General features: G+C 38.6%; 1 protein-coding gene across 7 annotated transcripts in view; it reads left to right on the top strand.

The window, feature by feature from the left end:
• The first annotated feature begins 336 nt into the window (after positions 1 to 336).
• The window catches only part of HBS1L (HBS1 like translational GTPase), a 92,823-nt gene continuing 75,812 nt past the window's right edge, over positions 337 to 17,347 (top strand). Inside the window, exons 1-4 of one of the 7 annotated variants that reach the window (XM_024247927.3) lie at positions 337 to 607; positions 4,617 to 4,682; positions 13,090 to 13,215; positions 16,904 to 17,098. In XM_024247927.3, coding sequence (XP_024103695.1) covers positions 565 to 607; positions 4,617 to 4,682; positions 13,090 to 13,215; positions 16,904 to 17,098 — 430 coding nt within the window. In that variant the 5' untranslated portion in view covers positions 337 to 564. 7 annotated transcript variants of the gene reach the window in all.

Genomic DNA, 17,347 nt, shown 5'->3' with positions numbered 1-17,347 from the left:
TGGGATTACAGGCAGGAGCCACCGCACCGGCCTGGGCTAAATCTGATTCCAAGTTTACACAAGTTTGTTGAATGCCCACTGTGTGCCTTATGAAAGATCAAAGTTTGATAAAACAACGTCCCTGCTCTTACTGAGCACATAGCTTTCTCAGATTATCAGAAACCAAATTTGGAAAATAATCCAGAACGCTGGCATAGGTAGCTCAAGGTTCCCCGCTTGCAACATTTAGTCCAAACCAGTCAATTCTAGGCGGCGGGATTTTCCCAACCCCCTCCGTCGCCCAACCTTTGGGTGGGGCCACTCCCAAATGCTCCCTCCCCTCGTCCCGCCATGCGCAGCGGTGCGCATGCGCCCTCAGGGAGGCTGACAGTGACCCTGCGGCATTGCCGTCGCGCGGTGCACAGATAAGACGTCGCGCTTGCGCAGGCGCTCGGCGCAGAGGCCTGCGGGAAGCTAAGATGGCGCATAGGGGTTCTCCAGGCCGCAGTTGGCGCCTTATCTGTATCTAAGCGGAGTGGTTTTGGAAGGAGTTAAGGGGCTGTGGCAAACGCCCTCTCGGCCGTCATGGCCCGGCATCGGAATGTTCGAGGCTATAACTACGATGAAGGTAGGTGGCAGGGTCATGCCGGGACGTTCTTTTCCCGGTTACAGCTGGGATCCTAGCCCGTTGGCATCCACTTCAATCTGTGAGTTTCTCGTCATTGTTGCCCTGTCGTGATTGGGAGAGCCCCAGTTGGGGAATATAACAGGCCTTCTAGTGCCGCCAAATGCCGTCGTTTTTAAGTCTTGATTTCTGCCCTCTGGGGTTGATTTTATTTGGGGAGGGGGAGGTGCTGCATAGCGTCATATGGGTAGGACATTGGTAAGGTTGAGATCCGGTGATATTTAGGTACGTAAGCATTATCACCTCTTCCATTGTTTCCTCCCATGTCGGGCATTAACGTACCTGCTTCTAGCTCCTCTCTCCCAGATCCCCTTTGAGAAATGTCCATGAAACGTTGCTTATTTGTAAAACACAGATTGACTTAATACTTACATTCAACCGACCTGTACTTGTGTTAGATTTATATGGTAAACGTTTTGTGTATGTCCATACATACCTAGTGCAGAACCAGTTTGCGCTAATTTATTTTTCAACGAATTTCAAAGTGGAGACTTAGGAGACAATAGAAAAGACACATGTTAAAAAGGCCCAAAGAATGAGTCGATCAGATGGATCGTGAAGTTTATACTTAGTTCTTGGCTGGTAATGCTTGATATAAATGTATTTTGAAATGTAAATAAACGGCAGTAGTAGAGGAAAGAGTGTATGGGAAAAGACTTTTTGATATTAAAAAATGAAATAAAAGAAAAATGTATGAATGTTCTGTAGGAGTTAACAGAATTATTTTTAGGAGGAGCACATCCCTCTTCATGCAGTAGATAACTATAGGCATCACCAAGCATCACATAAACTAAAAATATAAACAAAAATGAACTAATGCAGGAGAAGAATAAAGAACTATGCTTTGCGAAGTACAGAACATGTAGTGCTTAATATGTTGGTGATTGTCATTGGCACCCCAGTAGATTATTATAGAACATCAGTATGCTTTAGCTAGAATGAGGGCAGCTAACACCCTGTTCTCCATTTGGAACCTGTGACCTCAGTCCGTCTAGAACATGTGAATTTTCTGGTGGTTACTTTAGAATGGAGGCCCTTTTAAATAAATATTGCAGTGGATGGTATTGCGTGTGGACCATTGTCACCTAAGAAATGACTTTAGACTGAGAGATATTTTTGCAAATATAAAATACATGAATAGGCCTATTTATTATTCATTCATTTCTTTAATAGTTGTTTATCATTTCCTCAACCACCATTAAGTTAGTGCTTAGAGTACTGTTCTAAGCTTTGAGGACTGACAGTAAGATATTTGAGGGTGGTCTAAAAGGAGAAGATTATACGAGTTACAGATTATTAGAGTATGAAAAATGCTACAAAAGGTACTGAGAAAACGCTATAGGAGGGATACACAGATGAGAACACTTAATTCAGAATGGATTGGGGGGAATTTAAGCAAGATTTCTATATGAAGGAATGCTTCATGGAGGAGAGGTGGTTGGCCTCAGGGAGCACCTTGGCTTCTTGAGGTCAGGTTGTCATGTTGTCATGTTTCTTTGGAACAATTGGTGACATCATAACCAAGCTGTTCCTGTAACATTAAGGAGGTTCATCCGCTTTTCTTGTTTATAAAAGTTGTACTCATCAAGGTCCAGTTTCTTTCTCTTCTTCCCAGTTAGGCTTTCTCTTGAATTCTCAGAATAATAATTTAAAAATTCTCTTAAGAAATATAACCTCATTAGAGAGAGTTTGTGTTCTAAAACCTACTGGTTCCGCTACTTAACTCCCACTTTTTTTTCTCTGTAATTTATGTAATACTTTACATGACAGCCTCAGTCACTGATTTAAAAGTCTCAGGAAGGCAAAGTCCATACTTTAGCTGGCACAATGTTCTTTACATGTAGTAAATATTTCATCATTTTGTTGATTGAGGAAACAAACTATGAAGATTGCAGGAAAGAATTCTCTTCATCTTTTTATGTTGTGGCACTTTAGGGTCAACTTCAGCATTGACAGACTGACCTAGTAAAAAAGAGTCTTTTTTTTTTTTTTTTTTTTTTTTAGGAGACAGGATCACACTTTGTTGGTTGGCCAAGCTGGAGTGCGAGTGCAGTGGCATGATCATAGCTCTCTGTAACCTCCAACTCCTGGGCTCAAGCAATCCTCCTGCCCCAGCCTCCTGAGTAGCTAGGTCTACAGGCATGTGCCCCCATGCCCGGTTAATTTTTTATTTTAGTAGAGACAGCATCTGGCTATGTTGCCCAGGCTGGACTCAAACTCCTGGGCCCAAGTGAGATCCTCCCTCCTCGGCTTCCCAAAGTGCTGGAATTACAGGTGTGAGCCACAATGCCTGGCCTATTGTTGTCTTCAATATCTAAAAATACTTTGTTTGTGAATGGCCCCTCATTTATTTGCAAATAAATTTTTATTAACTTGGGATTATGATCTAATAATTTATTTAATCATGTACGTTTTTGCCCAATAGTAGCATTTATCTAATTTTTCTTTGCTGTAAGCATTTGGTCTCAGCCTTTGAGCATGCTGTTCCTGCTGCATGAATACCCTCAGAAACTAGCTAACTCTATCCTTTGGAATTGGTTTGGATATTATATTAATGGGGATCTTTCCCTAGCTACCCCACTCCCATTTCTAGTTTGTCATTCATGTGTGTGTTCCCAAATTGCTTTGTGTTTCTCACGTCAGGCACTTGTCACATGGTTTTGTAATTGCCCATTATCTTGTGTGTATTCCTTGTCAGATTTTAGGTGCGGTGATAACTGGAAATGTGTTCACTGTTATACCACAGTTGTCTCAGCTACTCCCTGGCATGGTGTTAGTGTTTGTCAAATGAAATTTATGTAAATATATTTATGTTCTTTGTGGGTTTTTAGTTGTAATTAATTTGATTCATTAATTTATAATGAAACAAATATTAATCTAGTGCCCCATATGTGCCAGGTAGTTGGCTAAACCAAGTCTTGCCCTGAAGAAGCTGATAGTCTCATGTAGTGAACAGGCGTAGTGCTCTGTAAATTGGGTAAGTGTGCTGGAGGGTAACAGTAGCAGAGGGGCTTACTGCTTTACCCAGAGTGGTCAGGGAAGACTTGTGCAGAGAGGAGACATTTGAGCTGGAACCTTAACTAGCAGAAAGAAATGACCTAGGAAAATCTAGGCAAAGAGCATATCCCAGGAAGCAGAAAAAAAGGGCAGTTAGCCATTAGCGGGTGGGCATAGGGAGTTTAGGGTAAGTTGGTTTGTATAGATGTTACCTAGCTCTCCATAAAGAAATACTACTTTCATGATCTATTGTATACCCCCATGTTCTGTGGAAGAGAAGTGCTTTGGTTATAGAGGAGGGCACATGGTAAAAAAAAAATGGTTTATTTCAGATTTTTGTCAACACTGGAGAGACTAAGTATTTTTTTTCTTTTTTTTTTGAGACGGAATCTTGCTCTGTCGCCCAGGCTGAGTACAGTGGCGTGGTCTTGGCTCACTGCAACCTCGCTTCCTGGGTTCAAGTGATTCTCCTGCCTCAGCCTCCAGTGTAGCTGGGATTACAGGTGCGCGCCACCACGTCTAGCTAATTTTTGTATTTTTAGTAGAGACAGGGTTTCACCATATTGGTCAGGCTGGTCTCAAACTCCTGACCTCATGATGCACCTACCTTGGCCTCCCAAAGTGCTGGGATTACAGGCATGAGCCACCGTGCCTGGCCTCAAGTATATTTTTTATAGGATTATTATATTTGATCCTATGAGGTGAAAACTTGGGACCTGGGTAAACCCAATTAATTTAACAACTGAAGAACTGTGTATGTCTTTATAAATACAGAGTTAGTAAATAACCTATTTTATGGGTGAAATTCTTAGAGTTTTTTTGAAAATAGACATTCTAGGTTCCTTAAATTTTGATAAACAGTTTACTTTGGAGAGGATTCAGATGCTTCCTCACTAGTAACTAAGAATATAAAAAGAACTTGTAAATGAATTTATCTCTTTTGTCTTTATTTTAGATTTTGAAGATGATGATCTCTACGGCCAGTCTGTAGAGGATGATTATTGTATTTCGCCATCAACAGGTGAATTTTTAAAAATAATTTGATTCCTTGGATTTGGTGTTTAAAAACGTAAATGTTAGTCATTCAAAGACTGGAGTGTTCTGTGAGACTGTAATATATAACATTTAAAAAGTTAATTATATGTTAATTTTTAAAGGCATATAAAATAATTTCTTTTCCTGTGAGTAGAATTTAAACTTGTGATTCTATTATTTAGTTTTAAATAATGTGAAAAAGACTGTGGCATTTTTTCAACATACTTTGCATCATGCAGTTAATCTAAATATACTAAAATGGTAAGTTAGTCAATAATGAAATTCTGAAGCCTCTGGAGGCAGACAGCCATTATATCCTCAAGGATCTTTTGAGTATTAGAAACATGGAGGTGTTATGCCTAGACTTTCCTTTATACAGTACTTTAGTTTATCTGTTGTTAAACAGTTTGGTAAATAAACCAATACATGTAGTTCAGACTTATTTTGGAGCCACAGAGGAATTTGGCATTCATATTTCTGTATGATTCCACATCAGAGCTGCATCTTCTAGATTATCAGCCCAAAGATTTCTTCTCTGCCACCATATAAGGAAAACATTCATATATTCTTCCCAGCAAAGGCTGAGTCATTAATCCTGATCCTCCTGTCACTTATTTCCCTAACACTACATTTGTCTCCAAATTTCAGCCTACTATCTACACAGGTTAAAATGCCCTGCTAAATTTTAGTATGGTATAGGCCGGGTACGATGGCTTACACCTGTAATCCCAGCACTCTGGGAGGCCGAGGCAGGTGGATCACCTGAGGTCAGGAGTTTGAGACCAGCCTGGCCAACATGGTGAAACCCCATCTCTACTAAAAATACAAAAAGTAGCCAGGCATGGTGGCGAGTGCCTATAATCCCAGCTACTCAGGAGGCTGAGGCAGGAGAATCGCTTGAACCTGGGAGGCAGAGGTTGCAGTGAGCTGAGATCGCACCATTGTACTCCAGCCTGGGCAACAAAAGCTAACTCCATCTCAAAAAATGGAAAAAAAATTTAATATGGTATAAAAAGAGTGTATAATAGTATATTTACCTATGGTTGGGTATAGCGTAAATATAATTTATAAAACTCATTTTTCACAAGTTTAAAGGTTTGATATAATTAACATTTCTTTCAGAGCCTTCTGCCATGGTCTGAATGTTTGTGTTTCCCCCAGATTCACATGTTGAAATTCTAACCCCCAAGGTGACGGTATTAGGAGGTGGGGCCCTTGGGAGGGGAGGTGATTAGGCCATGAGGGTAGAGCCCTCATGAATGGGATTAGTGCCCTGATAAAAGAGGTCCCAAGGAGAACTCTTCCCCTTCTGTCATGTTAGGACATAGCAAGTAGGTGCTGTCTGTGAGCCAGAAAGCGGGTGTTCACCACACACAGACTGCCTTGATCTTGGACTTCCTAGCATCTGAATTGTCAGAAATTTCTGTTTATAAGCTACCTAGTTTATAGCATTTTGTTATAGCAGCCTGAATGGACTAATACATCCTCCTTGTCTTAATTACCCTCTTGTCTGCTGGGCTGTCTTATAAACTGTACCTGCTTTCATCCTATTTTTAGCCTCTGCAGACCAAATATGCCCCTTCTGACTTTTATAATTTCTTTTTCTTTATAAAAGCATAGATATGCTAGAAGTTGTCTTTATCATATCTACTCTGTCATCCTTTTCCTGTTAACTGGTTATTCTGAAATGCATCTAGCTCTTTATTTACAGGCCTGCTCTTCTGGTCAAGTACTTTTCTCATTTAGCTTAATCGTGGCTTTTCCTCTCATCTTTTAATGTTTCACTGTTATCAGTCCATATTCTGTTAGGAGATAAAAATTGCACTAGTTATTTTATCAGAGAACATTTAACATAAAAAGTTGTTGACCAGGTATTATAGAACAAATAATGCAAAAAGTGCAACCAGGATATCAAGAAGGTAGTAAATTCAGGAAGCACTTTACTGTCCCTAGTTCTTAGGGGAACAAAAGGCAAGGTTGAAACCACCTTTTAGAAGCTGGTGGAGGCTCCTTGGAGCTGTGACTTAGACCTTGAGGAGAGGGTTCTTTGCTGCTTTGCCTCTGAAGTTCACAAGAGGGACTGTGGGGCCAGGACTCAGACCTCTGGGCAGGGACGTACTACATGGCTGATGCTGGTGCCTCAGAAGGTCCCTGAATCTTAGAGCTGGGATTCAGCCTTTTAAAGAGGGGATTCCAACCTACTGGCTGGTTGTGTTGTCTGGGGAGTGAAGAGGCAAATTGAAGCTGGTTCTGGGAGTTTTGGAAAAACTGAAAACGGATATTAATTGCAGTTACTGGAAGAAACTGCTTCTGGAAGGTGAAGTGAGTATTGCTGGAACAAGAAGCAAAAGGGAAGGAGCATGTGCCTGCCTTCTCTGGCTTTCCAGTGTCCTTTTAATATCTCCTTATTGGATGATCCTAAAAGGGAGCCGGGTATCAAAGAAGAAATGTGCTTTGCAGTGACTTCAATCCAGCATCACAAAGCTGAGTAAAGGATGGTAGGTTAGAAGCTGAGAGATGGCTTAATAAGCAGCATTCCTTTATAGCTCCTTATTCAGGGATTCAAAAGGGAAGACATTTTATAGTGACTTAGGAATAAAACAATTTCACATTTTTCTAGGAACCTCCTAGGCATTTGCCCTTTGGGGCTCCTATAATTCAGCATCACAGTTGACTAGGTAACTTAAATATTAGAGGTGACAAAGTGATGTCTGGTAGTGCTGTCCTCATCACTCACATTCTAAGCACATTAGAGAGCATGGCATATTCATAGAACTGAGAAGATGATACGGTTATATTAGATTTGAGTTAAAAAAATCTCTAATACATAGATAATGGATTAAAGGTGGTATATGGGTGGATGTAAGTAGACTCGTTAGGAGACTGTTATATGTATTTATCTAGAGGAGATGAGGCTATTTTAGGACAGTGTTCTCAAAGTGAGCCATCAGCATAACTTGAGAGTTTGTTAGAAATGCAATGTTGGGGACTCCACCCAAGAGTCAGAAACTGGGAGTGAGGCATAGCAGATGTTTTAACAAGCCCACTGGGGTATGCTTGTGGTATGCATTGAGAACCATTTGTTTAGGGCAAGAGTGGTAGCATTGGATTTGGAAATACATTCAAGAGAAAATTTACAGGAGTTGAGGTCTACAGGACTTGGAAGTTGGTTGAATATGGCTTTGTATAAGCGTGGAGTCTTTCAGAGGGGGGATTACTGAAAGACACCTTAATATTGCAGGTTAACACAGTCATTTATCTAGGCTTCACTGGATAAATGTTATCTTGAATAATAAGGTAATAGTACAAAGTCAGACCTTCAAAGGGTGTTTCTCTGAGATTTGCATTTATGGCCTAGCTTTCTTGAGGACAGAGTCAGAGTTTATCCATGTGTCTCTCATAGCTTTTGATGTGGCTCTTACCTGTGGTTTGTATTCAGGACAGTCTGACTCTGAGAGTTACTTTTCGAACACACCAAGAAGCCAACTGATCTTATCAAAGCAGGAGATAGTTAAATGTTTTTGGTTTCTTCTGTGACAAACTGATTTTTAACAAAAGCATACGACTTTGGATTTTTAAATTTTTCAAAACATTTTAAAAATAGCAGTAACATCAGATAAGAAACTTACTTTCCTCTATAGTGGTATATTTTCCAGGTAATTTTCAATAAAAAATGAATGGTTTTAGAAGAATATTTTCTATCCTTAAGCAGCTAATGTCATTGAAAAGCTGATTGTATTCATGGTGTAATGAAGTCTGATAATTGAAAGACTTTATCGATTAATCGGAATTTCTCTCTAAAATTCATCAGCACATGTATATTTTTTTGAATTCTATTAAGCCCAATTTTCCTGGTCTCACTACGCTGCCCAGGCTTGTCTCAAATTCCTGAGCTCCAGTGATCCTCCTGCATCGGCCTCCCAAAATGCCAGGATTATAGGTGTGAGCCACCATGCCCAGCCTAGGATGGTGATTTTTAAATGTTAACTTTTCTTTCTTTTAGAAAGATTGATACTGAGTATTGAACCTATGTCAAAGAGTGGGGGGTAGCAAAAGGAGTTTGTATATAAAACTTTATTTGAATGGTGATGTATTTTGTTTCAGCTAATATGATTAGAAGTAATCTTTATTTGCTCCATTCTAATTTCACACCTTTATTGTATATTCTTTTTTTTTGTAAGAAAAACGCTATTCTAATACATTTATAAATTAGTTTGGTATAAGGAAGCTTGTTTAAAGTCTTGTTCAAATAACTTGCTACAACAGTATTGTGGGTAAAGAAAATAACGCTGACTGAAGGAGTCTGGGAAGGCTTCTAGAAGGAGGTGGGATTGAAGCTAGTAAATTTGGGAGTAAGAATGGCATCCCAGCTAGAGGAAACAGCGTTGCTTAAGCAATGGCCTTTAAGTGAGGCTTGTTTCATCAGACTACCAGGATTAATGCAAGTGGCAGGAGGAAAGAGGGCTAGGAAAGAAAATAGGAATGAAATTGTGAAAGACAGTTTCTAATTTTGTGTTTTTAGTGTCAACTTATTGGAGTTTTTTGAGTAAGGGAGCTAGTATTTTGTGCAGATAACTGATCATGGTCCACAAAGTGGCGTATAGGTGGGCCAGAATAAAGGGGAGACTTGTAGGTCACCAGTGTTTCTTAATCTTACCTTGTGATATGAATCTGCTGGGAATAATTTTTTTTTTTTTTTGAGACGGAGTCTCATTCTGTAGCCTAGGCTGGAGTGCAGTGGCACGATCTCGGCTCACCTCAACCTCCACTTGGCTCCCAGGTTCAAGCAGTTCTCACGCCTCAGCCTCTCAAGCAGCTGGGATTGCAGGCACCCGCCACCACGCCTAGTTAATTTTGTATTTTTAGTAGAGATGGGGTTTTGCCATGTTGGCCAGGCTGGTCTTGAACTCCTGACCTCAGGTGATCTACCTGCTTGGGCCTCCCAAAGTGCTGGGATTACAGGCATGAGCCACTGTGCCTGGCCGGAATAATTCTTAAGAATACAAATTTCCTGCTTCATTCCAGCACCACTGAATCATAATCTCCAGGGGAAGAAGCCTAGAAATCTGTATTTTTAATGAATGCCTCATGTGATTTTTATTTTAAGATGTTTAGGAAACCATTGTAGGAAGTTTCAGGTGTTAGGTTTTGAATTCTTTGCACTTTTATGTTTGTCAAAATGCCTTAAATTTTAAAAATTATAGGTGTCCGTTTTTTCAGAAAGCACTTCCATCAAAGTTTGTGATTTAAAATTTTAGAGAATAGCATTTTGTATTTACCATTTTCTCATCATTACTTTCTGTCACTCCTTTGTTTGTTGTGTTTGTTGCTTTTGGGGCTCTCAGTACAACTTCAGAGGTTTGGACCGCTCCCCGCCTCACCCACCCACCCTTTGAAAGTAATGGAAAGACCTGCGGTTACTTTTGCACCGACCCAATAGTTCTCCTGGGGGAGTTTTCTTACTCTTCCCCCCACCCACCCTTTGCAAATCCAACCATTACTACTTCCAAAATAGTGGCCACAGTATAGGTTTTTGAGTTGGAGTTATGTGTTGGGTGTGTGTGGTGGTATAGGACCACCCCCGACCCCACTGCAGAAAAAATAGCTCCTGGCAGGCAGAGGAAAAGCCTGTACATTGAAAACTTCCTCTTCCCTGTCAGTATTTCCTGACTGAAACTTGTTGAGGGAAACATCTGATTTCATGCCTCACTTAATTTTTTAATTTGTGTTAGGTTTCTCCCTCCTAGTTCATGGGTAGGAGGAGAAGTTGGGGGAAGGATGTTTGTTACTTTTAGACAAAACTGAATACAGTTTATTAAAGCCGGGAAAGCACCAGGGACCAAAGGGCCTCATTTATACCACATTTTATTAAATCTAAAATGCCATGAATTGTAAGGTGTATCATTATTTTAAGGACCACTTTAAAACAAAAGGCTATCAGTCTTAAGTATTATGTAATGCTAAGATGTCATTTGATTGAAAGACACATCTCTAATTCTGAGATTGTAATGTGAAAAAAGTTGTCCTCTTAGAGAATTTATGAAATAGGTTGTCTCTTCTGCTATTTAGCCATGCTGACCTTATACCAGTGTTGTTATCTACTTGCACAAGAGGGGGAAAATAGGGATGTATATATCCCTACACATACATACATACACAACATAACTTGCATTCTTAAAAAACTTTGTGGTCTTCAGAATTATATACTAAAATTAACAACTTATGGGAAAACATAAGATCAGGACAAACCACTCCACCTGTAGAGTGCAAACAGAAATAATTATCTTAATAAAAATGCTTGCACATTTGAAAAGATACATTAATTTCCTAATAAGTACTCCAGTAAATATAGGATTTTATACTTTTAAAAAAGGTGAACGCTTGATAGGAGGTGTAAGAAAGGGTTGAAACTAAAGGATAATATTGTAAAGGCACAATGCTCAGAGACCTTGGAGAGCCAAGCAGTAAGGGCTCTCCAAACAGGGCACATGTCCAAACTGAGCCAAGGGGAAGAATGTGGAGCTATGTGGCATTACAATACAATTATCTTACAGCATAATATTTCTCTGTGGTTGGTGTTATCGGACTTTATATGTGTTGTTATTATGCAGTGATGCAAAACTTTGAAGTTTTGGGAGAAAAATTTCATAAACTAAAGCATCCTCAATGTTACACTTTCATAGCCCATTGACATGAGCTAATTTGTTTTAAGGAAACATGCATTATAGTAGAACGGATTGAATTCTCTCAACTGCTCTTTATTAATATTTCTCTTATTCTTTTCTCCTTGTTCAGGATCTCTTCCACCTCTTCAATTTTCCCTATATTCCTACCTCCTTTATTATAATGCTTCAGTCTTCATTGGTTACTTCTGTGCTTCCACAGTGCTTGTTGTCTAGTATTACTCATTTGGCTTTTAAAATAAGTCATTACGTTTTTGTTCTTTGCCCTCCCTTCTAATTTGTAAGGCCATTGACTTTTACAATGAATAGAGAGTGGTTATGTTTTAACCTTCTGAGTATAGGTGTTACACGTACACTGCAGCTTTATGTTCTATGCGTTATCTATACCTTTTGATGTCTTTTTCTCTACCCCCCAATGTGATTGTATATCTATAAATTTTGAATGTAGCTTCCCTTTAATAAATAATATCTTCCTGATAATCTATACACAAGTCAATGAACTTAACATGTTTTGTGCTCTTATAGAAAGCTAGATAATACCTCTAATAATACCTTGCCTTTTGAATATTGTATCTATATTTCTGTCCTTCTTAACATATTCTTTAATTTTGTTCCTTTACAATTGAACACAGTGTCCAGGATTCAGTTCAGTGGCCATCCAGTAGAGCTGGAAGCATTAGTACCATGGATATGCCTGTGATTTTCTCCTTTGCTCACTTGTATTTCATTTATGATACTCAGGCATGTATTGGCATTTAGATAACCTGTCTTTCCTTTCCCTAATGAGAGATATATGAATACCCAGTTATATATTGAGTGATGATGTTTGGCAGTATTGCAGAGTAGCACAGATGTCTGAAAGTTAAAGTTAGGTATATGACACTAGTTTACAGTGTCAGTGTATGATCGAAAGTGTGTGATTGAAAGCATGAGTTGTTTAAAGATTAGAGTCTGTATTTTCCGTGAACTCTTAGATTCAGGCAAAATTAACACTTCTTGTGTTTTCTTTTCTGTTTTTTTTTTTTTTTTTAAGACGGAGTTTTGTTCTTGTCACCCAGGCTGGAGTGCAATGGCGTGATCTCGGCTCACTGCAACCTCTGCCTCCTGGGTTCAAACGGTTCCCCTGCCTCAGCCTCCTGAGTAGCTGGGATTGCAGGTGCCCGCTGCCACACCCAGCTAATTTTTATATTTTTAGTAGAGATGGGGTTTCACTGTATTTGCCAGGCTGGTCTCGAACTCCTGACCTCAGGTGATCTACCCGCCTTGGCCTCCCAAAGTGCTGGGATTACAGGGGTGAGCCACCGTGCTTGGCCACCTTGTGTTTTCTTAATTATGTAAATTAGAAGTTTGATACTTGGTTTGAAATATTTGTATCGAAGAGAAAATTTCAGGGAACACAGAATAGTATACAAAGAAGAGATACTAGGAAAGGTAGATTTTGGAAACCAGGGAGAAAGTAGGCTGAGTGGAATGGTTTCAGAGACTGGGGGAAAGAAGGAAGAAGATTATAAGAGAATAATAAGTTGTAAGCACCTTTGAGTAGGATTTTAGGTATATGTTTTGGTATGATATTGTTTTTGTTTTCATCCCTTATGAAATATAGGTAACTATAGGTGATTGATTAGAATTTTTAATTTTTACTTTAACTTTTGTAAAAAGTTAATAGGAAATGGCTATACCATAGCATTCTTTGATCATTTTATATTCTAGCTGCTCAGTTTATTTATTCACGGCGTGACAAACCTTCCGTTGAGCCTGTGGAAGAATATGATTATGAAGATCTGAAAGAATCTTCCAATTCTGTTTCGAACCATCAGCTCAGTGGATTTGATCAAGGTATAGCAAAAAGTAGTGTATCTGTTATCTGAAAGTGATTAATAACCAAATACACCAGAATTTATCAGTTCTATTGTGTTTATAACAGTGACTATGAACAATAATGATGTAAACATATCTTTCATATTCAAGGACAGTTTATGTTTTATTAAGTATGTTTTGTGAGGAGTGTATTTAACTGTATGAAAAATTGTATGGCTATTGTTTAGTAACTGGAATTTTAATTGAACTATCCCATTTAAAACTTTTTCCATGGGAGAGAAACTCCAGTGATTCGTTAAGAAGAACTTTTTCATACGATTTAATTGTTTCATAAGCTGTATGTGGAGCTTATGATTAGAATACATAAACTCCTTTACTTACAAAGATGTTAAGTTCAAGAGGTTTGAAAAAAAAACCAGTTGAAGTCTAAAGTGACACTGTATAAGTGTCCTCAGGATTTACATCTGTGTGAATTAAGTTTCAAGATTTACATCTGTGTGAATTAAGTTTCAAGATTTACATCTGTGTGAATTGTTTCACGATAGAACTTGGTAATGACATCGGTTCTGAGTTTTTGCATATTTTCAACTCTTTTAAACATTTTAATGAAGATATTTATATTTTAGCTTTCTTCTTTTATAAATAAATTCCAGACATGACATGGCTTCAAACATCATTCAAGCCATAGATTTGATAGCAGAATTGAAATGACCAGGTATAACAATAATGCCATTTGTTGATAGCACAAAGATTTGATCTTTCTCTGGAGTGTGGCTTTGTTCTATAATTTTTTTTTTTGAGACAGAGTTTCACTTTGTCATCCAGGCTGGAGTGCAGTGGCGCAGTCTTGGCTCACTGCAGCCTCTGTCTCCCAGTTTAAAGGGATTCTCCTGCCTCAGCCTCCCGAGTAGCTGGGATTATGGGTTCCTGCTGCCACAGATGGGTAATTTTTGTATTTTTAGTAGAGATGGGGTTTCACCATGTTGGCCAGGCTGGTCTCGGACTCCTGACCTCAAGTGATCCACCCACCTCAGCCTCCCAAAGGGCTGGGATTACAGATATGAGCCACCGTGCCTGGCATAATTGTTTTTACATTGAAAATTTGTAATAATTGTAAAACAAGAAATTTATGAATCTGGGAGTTGATCTTTGAATTAATCAATAAAATACATACCGGCTGCTAACCAACTCAAGAAAAATGGAGAGAAAGCATGAATATACAAAAGTAGAAAGCAGAAAGGGAAACAATAGATAAAGGAGAAATAAAGGGGATTTACCAACTCTGAAAATACATTGGAAAATCTGGATAAAAGTCTAGCTGTAGTATGAACTCACTTTTTAATTGTATTTTTAAAGAGTATTATTGTTAGGATTGTAAGGAGAGAGAATAGGAATAGGATGGAAGTTCTGTCCTGCTATGCCTCAGTGAACAATGATTAAGGAGTTAGGAAATTCAGAGTTATTTTTGAGAAGGAAAGCTAATCATTCCAGCCTGACTTATATGTAAGTGATGACAGTAATAATGATCATAGCTGATTTTTGCTAATGCTCTCTAGGTACTTTCTACGTACCGTACTGTTCAGGTGTTAGCATCTTTAATCTTGACAACAACCTTATGAAGTAGGACAGTTGCCCTCATTTTACAAGAGAGGAAAATGAGACACTGAGAAGTAACTTGCTTGAGGTGGTACCTGCTAGTAAGTGGCATTAGGATATGAACCAAACTAGCCTAACTCTGTAACCTCTACTTTTAACCCCCTCACTATACTGCCTCTTTGGGTGGGTACAGAAAATAGTTTTTATAATTAGAAGAGGCCCGATGGGCGTGGTGGCTCACGCCTGTAATCCCAGCACTTTGGGAGGCTGAGGAGGGCGGATCACCTGAGGTCAGGAGTTTGAGACCAGCTTGACCAACATGGAGAAACCCCGTTTCTACTAAAAATACAAAATTAGCGGGGTGTGGTGGCACATGCCTGTAATCCCAGCTATTCGGGAGGCTGAGGCAGGAGAATCGCTTGAACCTGGGAGGTGGAGGGTGCTGTGAGCTGAGATCGCGCCATTGCACTCCAGCCTGGGCAATAAGAGTGAAACTGTCTCAAAAAAAAAAAAAAAAAAAAAAAAAAAAAGAGGAGGCCCTGATGCTAGCTAGCTATACTAAGTATTTTGTTACAGTTTCAATAATTGATGTATTTATCAAAGAGATAATATTATCCCATAGCGTATTAGCCTTTAACAGTTAATCTTAGATTGAAGCAAAGCAGAATTGCCCAAATATTTCAGGAATGTATTATTAATAATTAATGGGCCAATGAAAGAAGTATCAAATACTTTTTTTTTAAAGAAAGGGTATTGCCAGTAGATTACTTGTTCAGCATATGAGCATGTACAATTAAATATAAATTGCATTCTGTGAAATGGTTTTGTGGATTAGGGAGTTTGAAAACCTCTATTCTATTTTGATTATTGCTAGTTAGTAGTGCCATGATTTTCAATCTTATCTTTATTAAGTTAGAATTTGCTTGATATATCTAGCTCATAGACTTATTATGAGGATTACAAAAGAAATATACATAAAAGTATTGTGAAAATTGTCAAGTGGTATACAAAAATATAAAGGAATATATCATTCATTTTTATTCATTGGCCCCTAGTTACCTGGTACTAGAGATACAAAGGGTTCTAGGGATACAAAGCCTCTCTGCTCTTACGGATTTTACATCGTTAATAAGTATTATTAATAATTACTTTTAATACTAATGTCATCAGAAAATTAAAATTCATAAACAGATAATTCCAGACTTAAATTTTTTTCTTTTAAAAGTGAATGCCGGCTGGGCGTGGTGGCTCACGCTTGTAATCCCAGCACTTTGGCAGGCCGAGGCATTTGGAAACCTGAGGTCAGGAGTTTGAGGCCAGCCTGGCCAACATGGTGAAACCCATCTCTACTAAAAATAGAAAAATCAGCTGGGCATGGTGGCGGGCGTCCATAATCCCAGCTACTCAGGAGGCTGAGGTGGGAGAATTGCTTGAATCTGGGAGACGGAGGTTGCAGTGAGCTGAGATCACGCCACTGCATTCCAGCCTGGGCAACAGAGTGAGACTGTCTCAAAACAACAACAACAACAAAAAAGAATGCCTATCCTCCCCTTAATCTCCTGGACTTTCTTATTTTTATGGCATTTTTATATTATGTTATCTTGCTGTTTTTTTAGAGTCATTAAGGATTATTTTAGTTAGCTGGGAGGAACTGAAGTTAGCCAAAAAGGAAACTTAAGGTAGCAGCTTGAGAAATATAAGAAATATACTTCGTGAGTAACTGGGTTCACTAACAAATTAGAAATAGTTCCACACTCTTCCCTTCCTTTCTGTACATCCAAAAAATGATCAATGCAGATACCATCATCACTGGTGACTGAAAATAGATATTAATGTATACTGTGCAATGTACACTTTTTTGAAACATTAGTCACTATTATTCAGGAGACATTTTATTATAGTGATTTTTAAATTAACGAAATCGTTCCTCTGATAAGGGAAGATAGGTATATTGTAGATAAAAATACGATCATTAGAAATAATTTTTGCGAAAGAGAAAGGAGAGTTGAATATTCTAGTACAGCTGTAAATTTTAAAATCAGTTTTGAAGATTAAAAGTTCTTTCATTGTACCATTTAGTATGGCTTTTGACCATTGTTGTCTTTTCTAGCTCGTCTTTATTCATGCCTTGATCACATGAGAGAGATACTTGGAGATGCTGTGCCAGATGAAATATTAATTGAAGCAGTTCTGAAGAACAAGTTTGATGTGCAGAAGGCTTTGTCAGGGGTTCTGGAACAAGATAGAGTGCAGAGTTTGAAGGACAAGAATGAGGGAACAGTATCTACAGGAAAGATAGCAAAAGGTATGCCTTTACTTGTTCTTTTTCACTTGTTTTACATGGTTAATGCCTAAAGAGAGGCTTTCATTTGCTTGAGCTTTTAAGAAAATATTTAATTTGCTTGAGCTATTAAGAAAATCTTGCATGTTATTGTTAACTTTTGATTTTCAGTTGATCTAGTTGTGAATTTTTAGGATGAGTACTATGTTTCTTCTGTTGTAGCCTGTTTTTGTGGTTATTTTAATGCTTGATTTTGTTTGTTTGTTTGTTTGT

Source organism: Pongo abelii, chromosome 5 (assembly GCF_028885655.2).
Source record: "Pongo abelii isolate AG06213 chromosome 5, NHGRI_mPonAbe1-v2.0_pri, whole genome shotgun sequence".
NCBI lineage: Eukaryota > Metazoa > Chordata > Mammalia > Primates > Hominidae > Pongo > Pongo abelii.
This window is presented reverse-complemented; position numbering and strand designations above follow the sequence as displayed.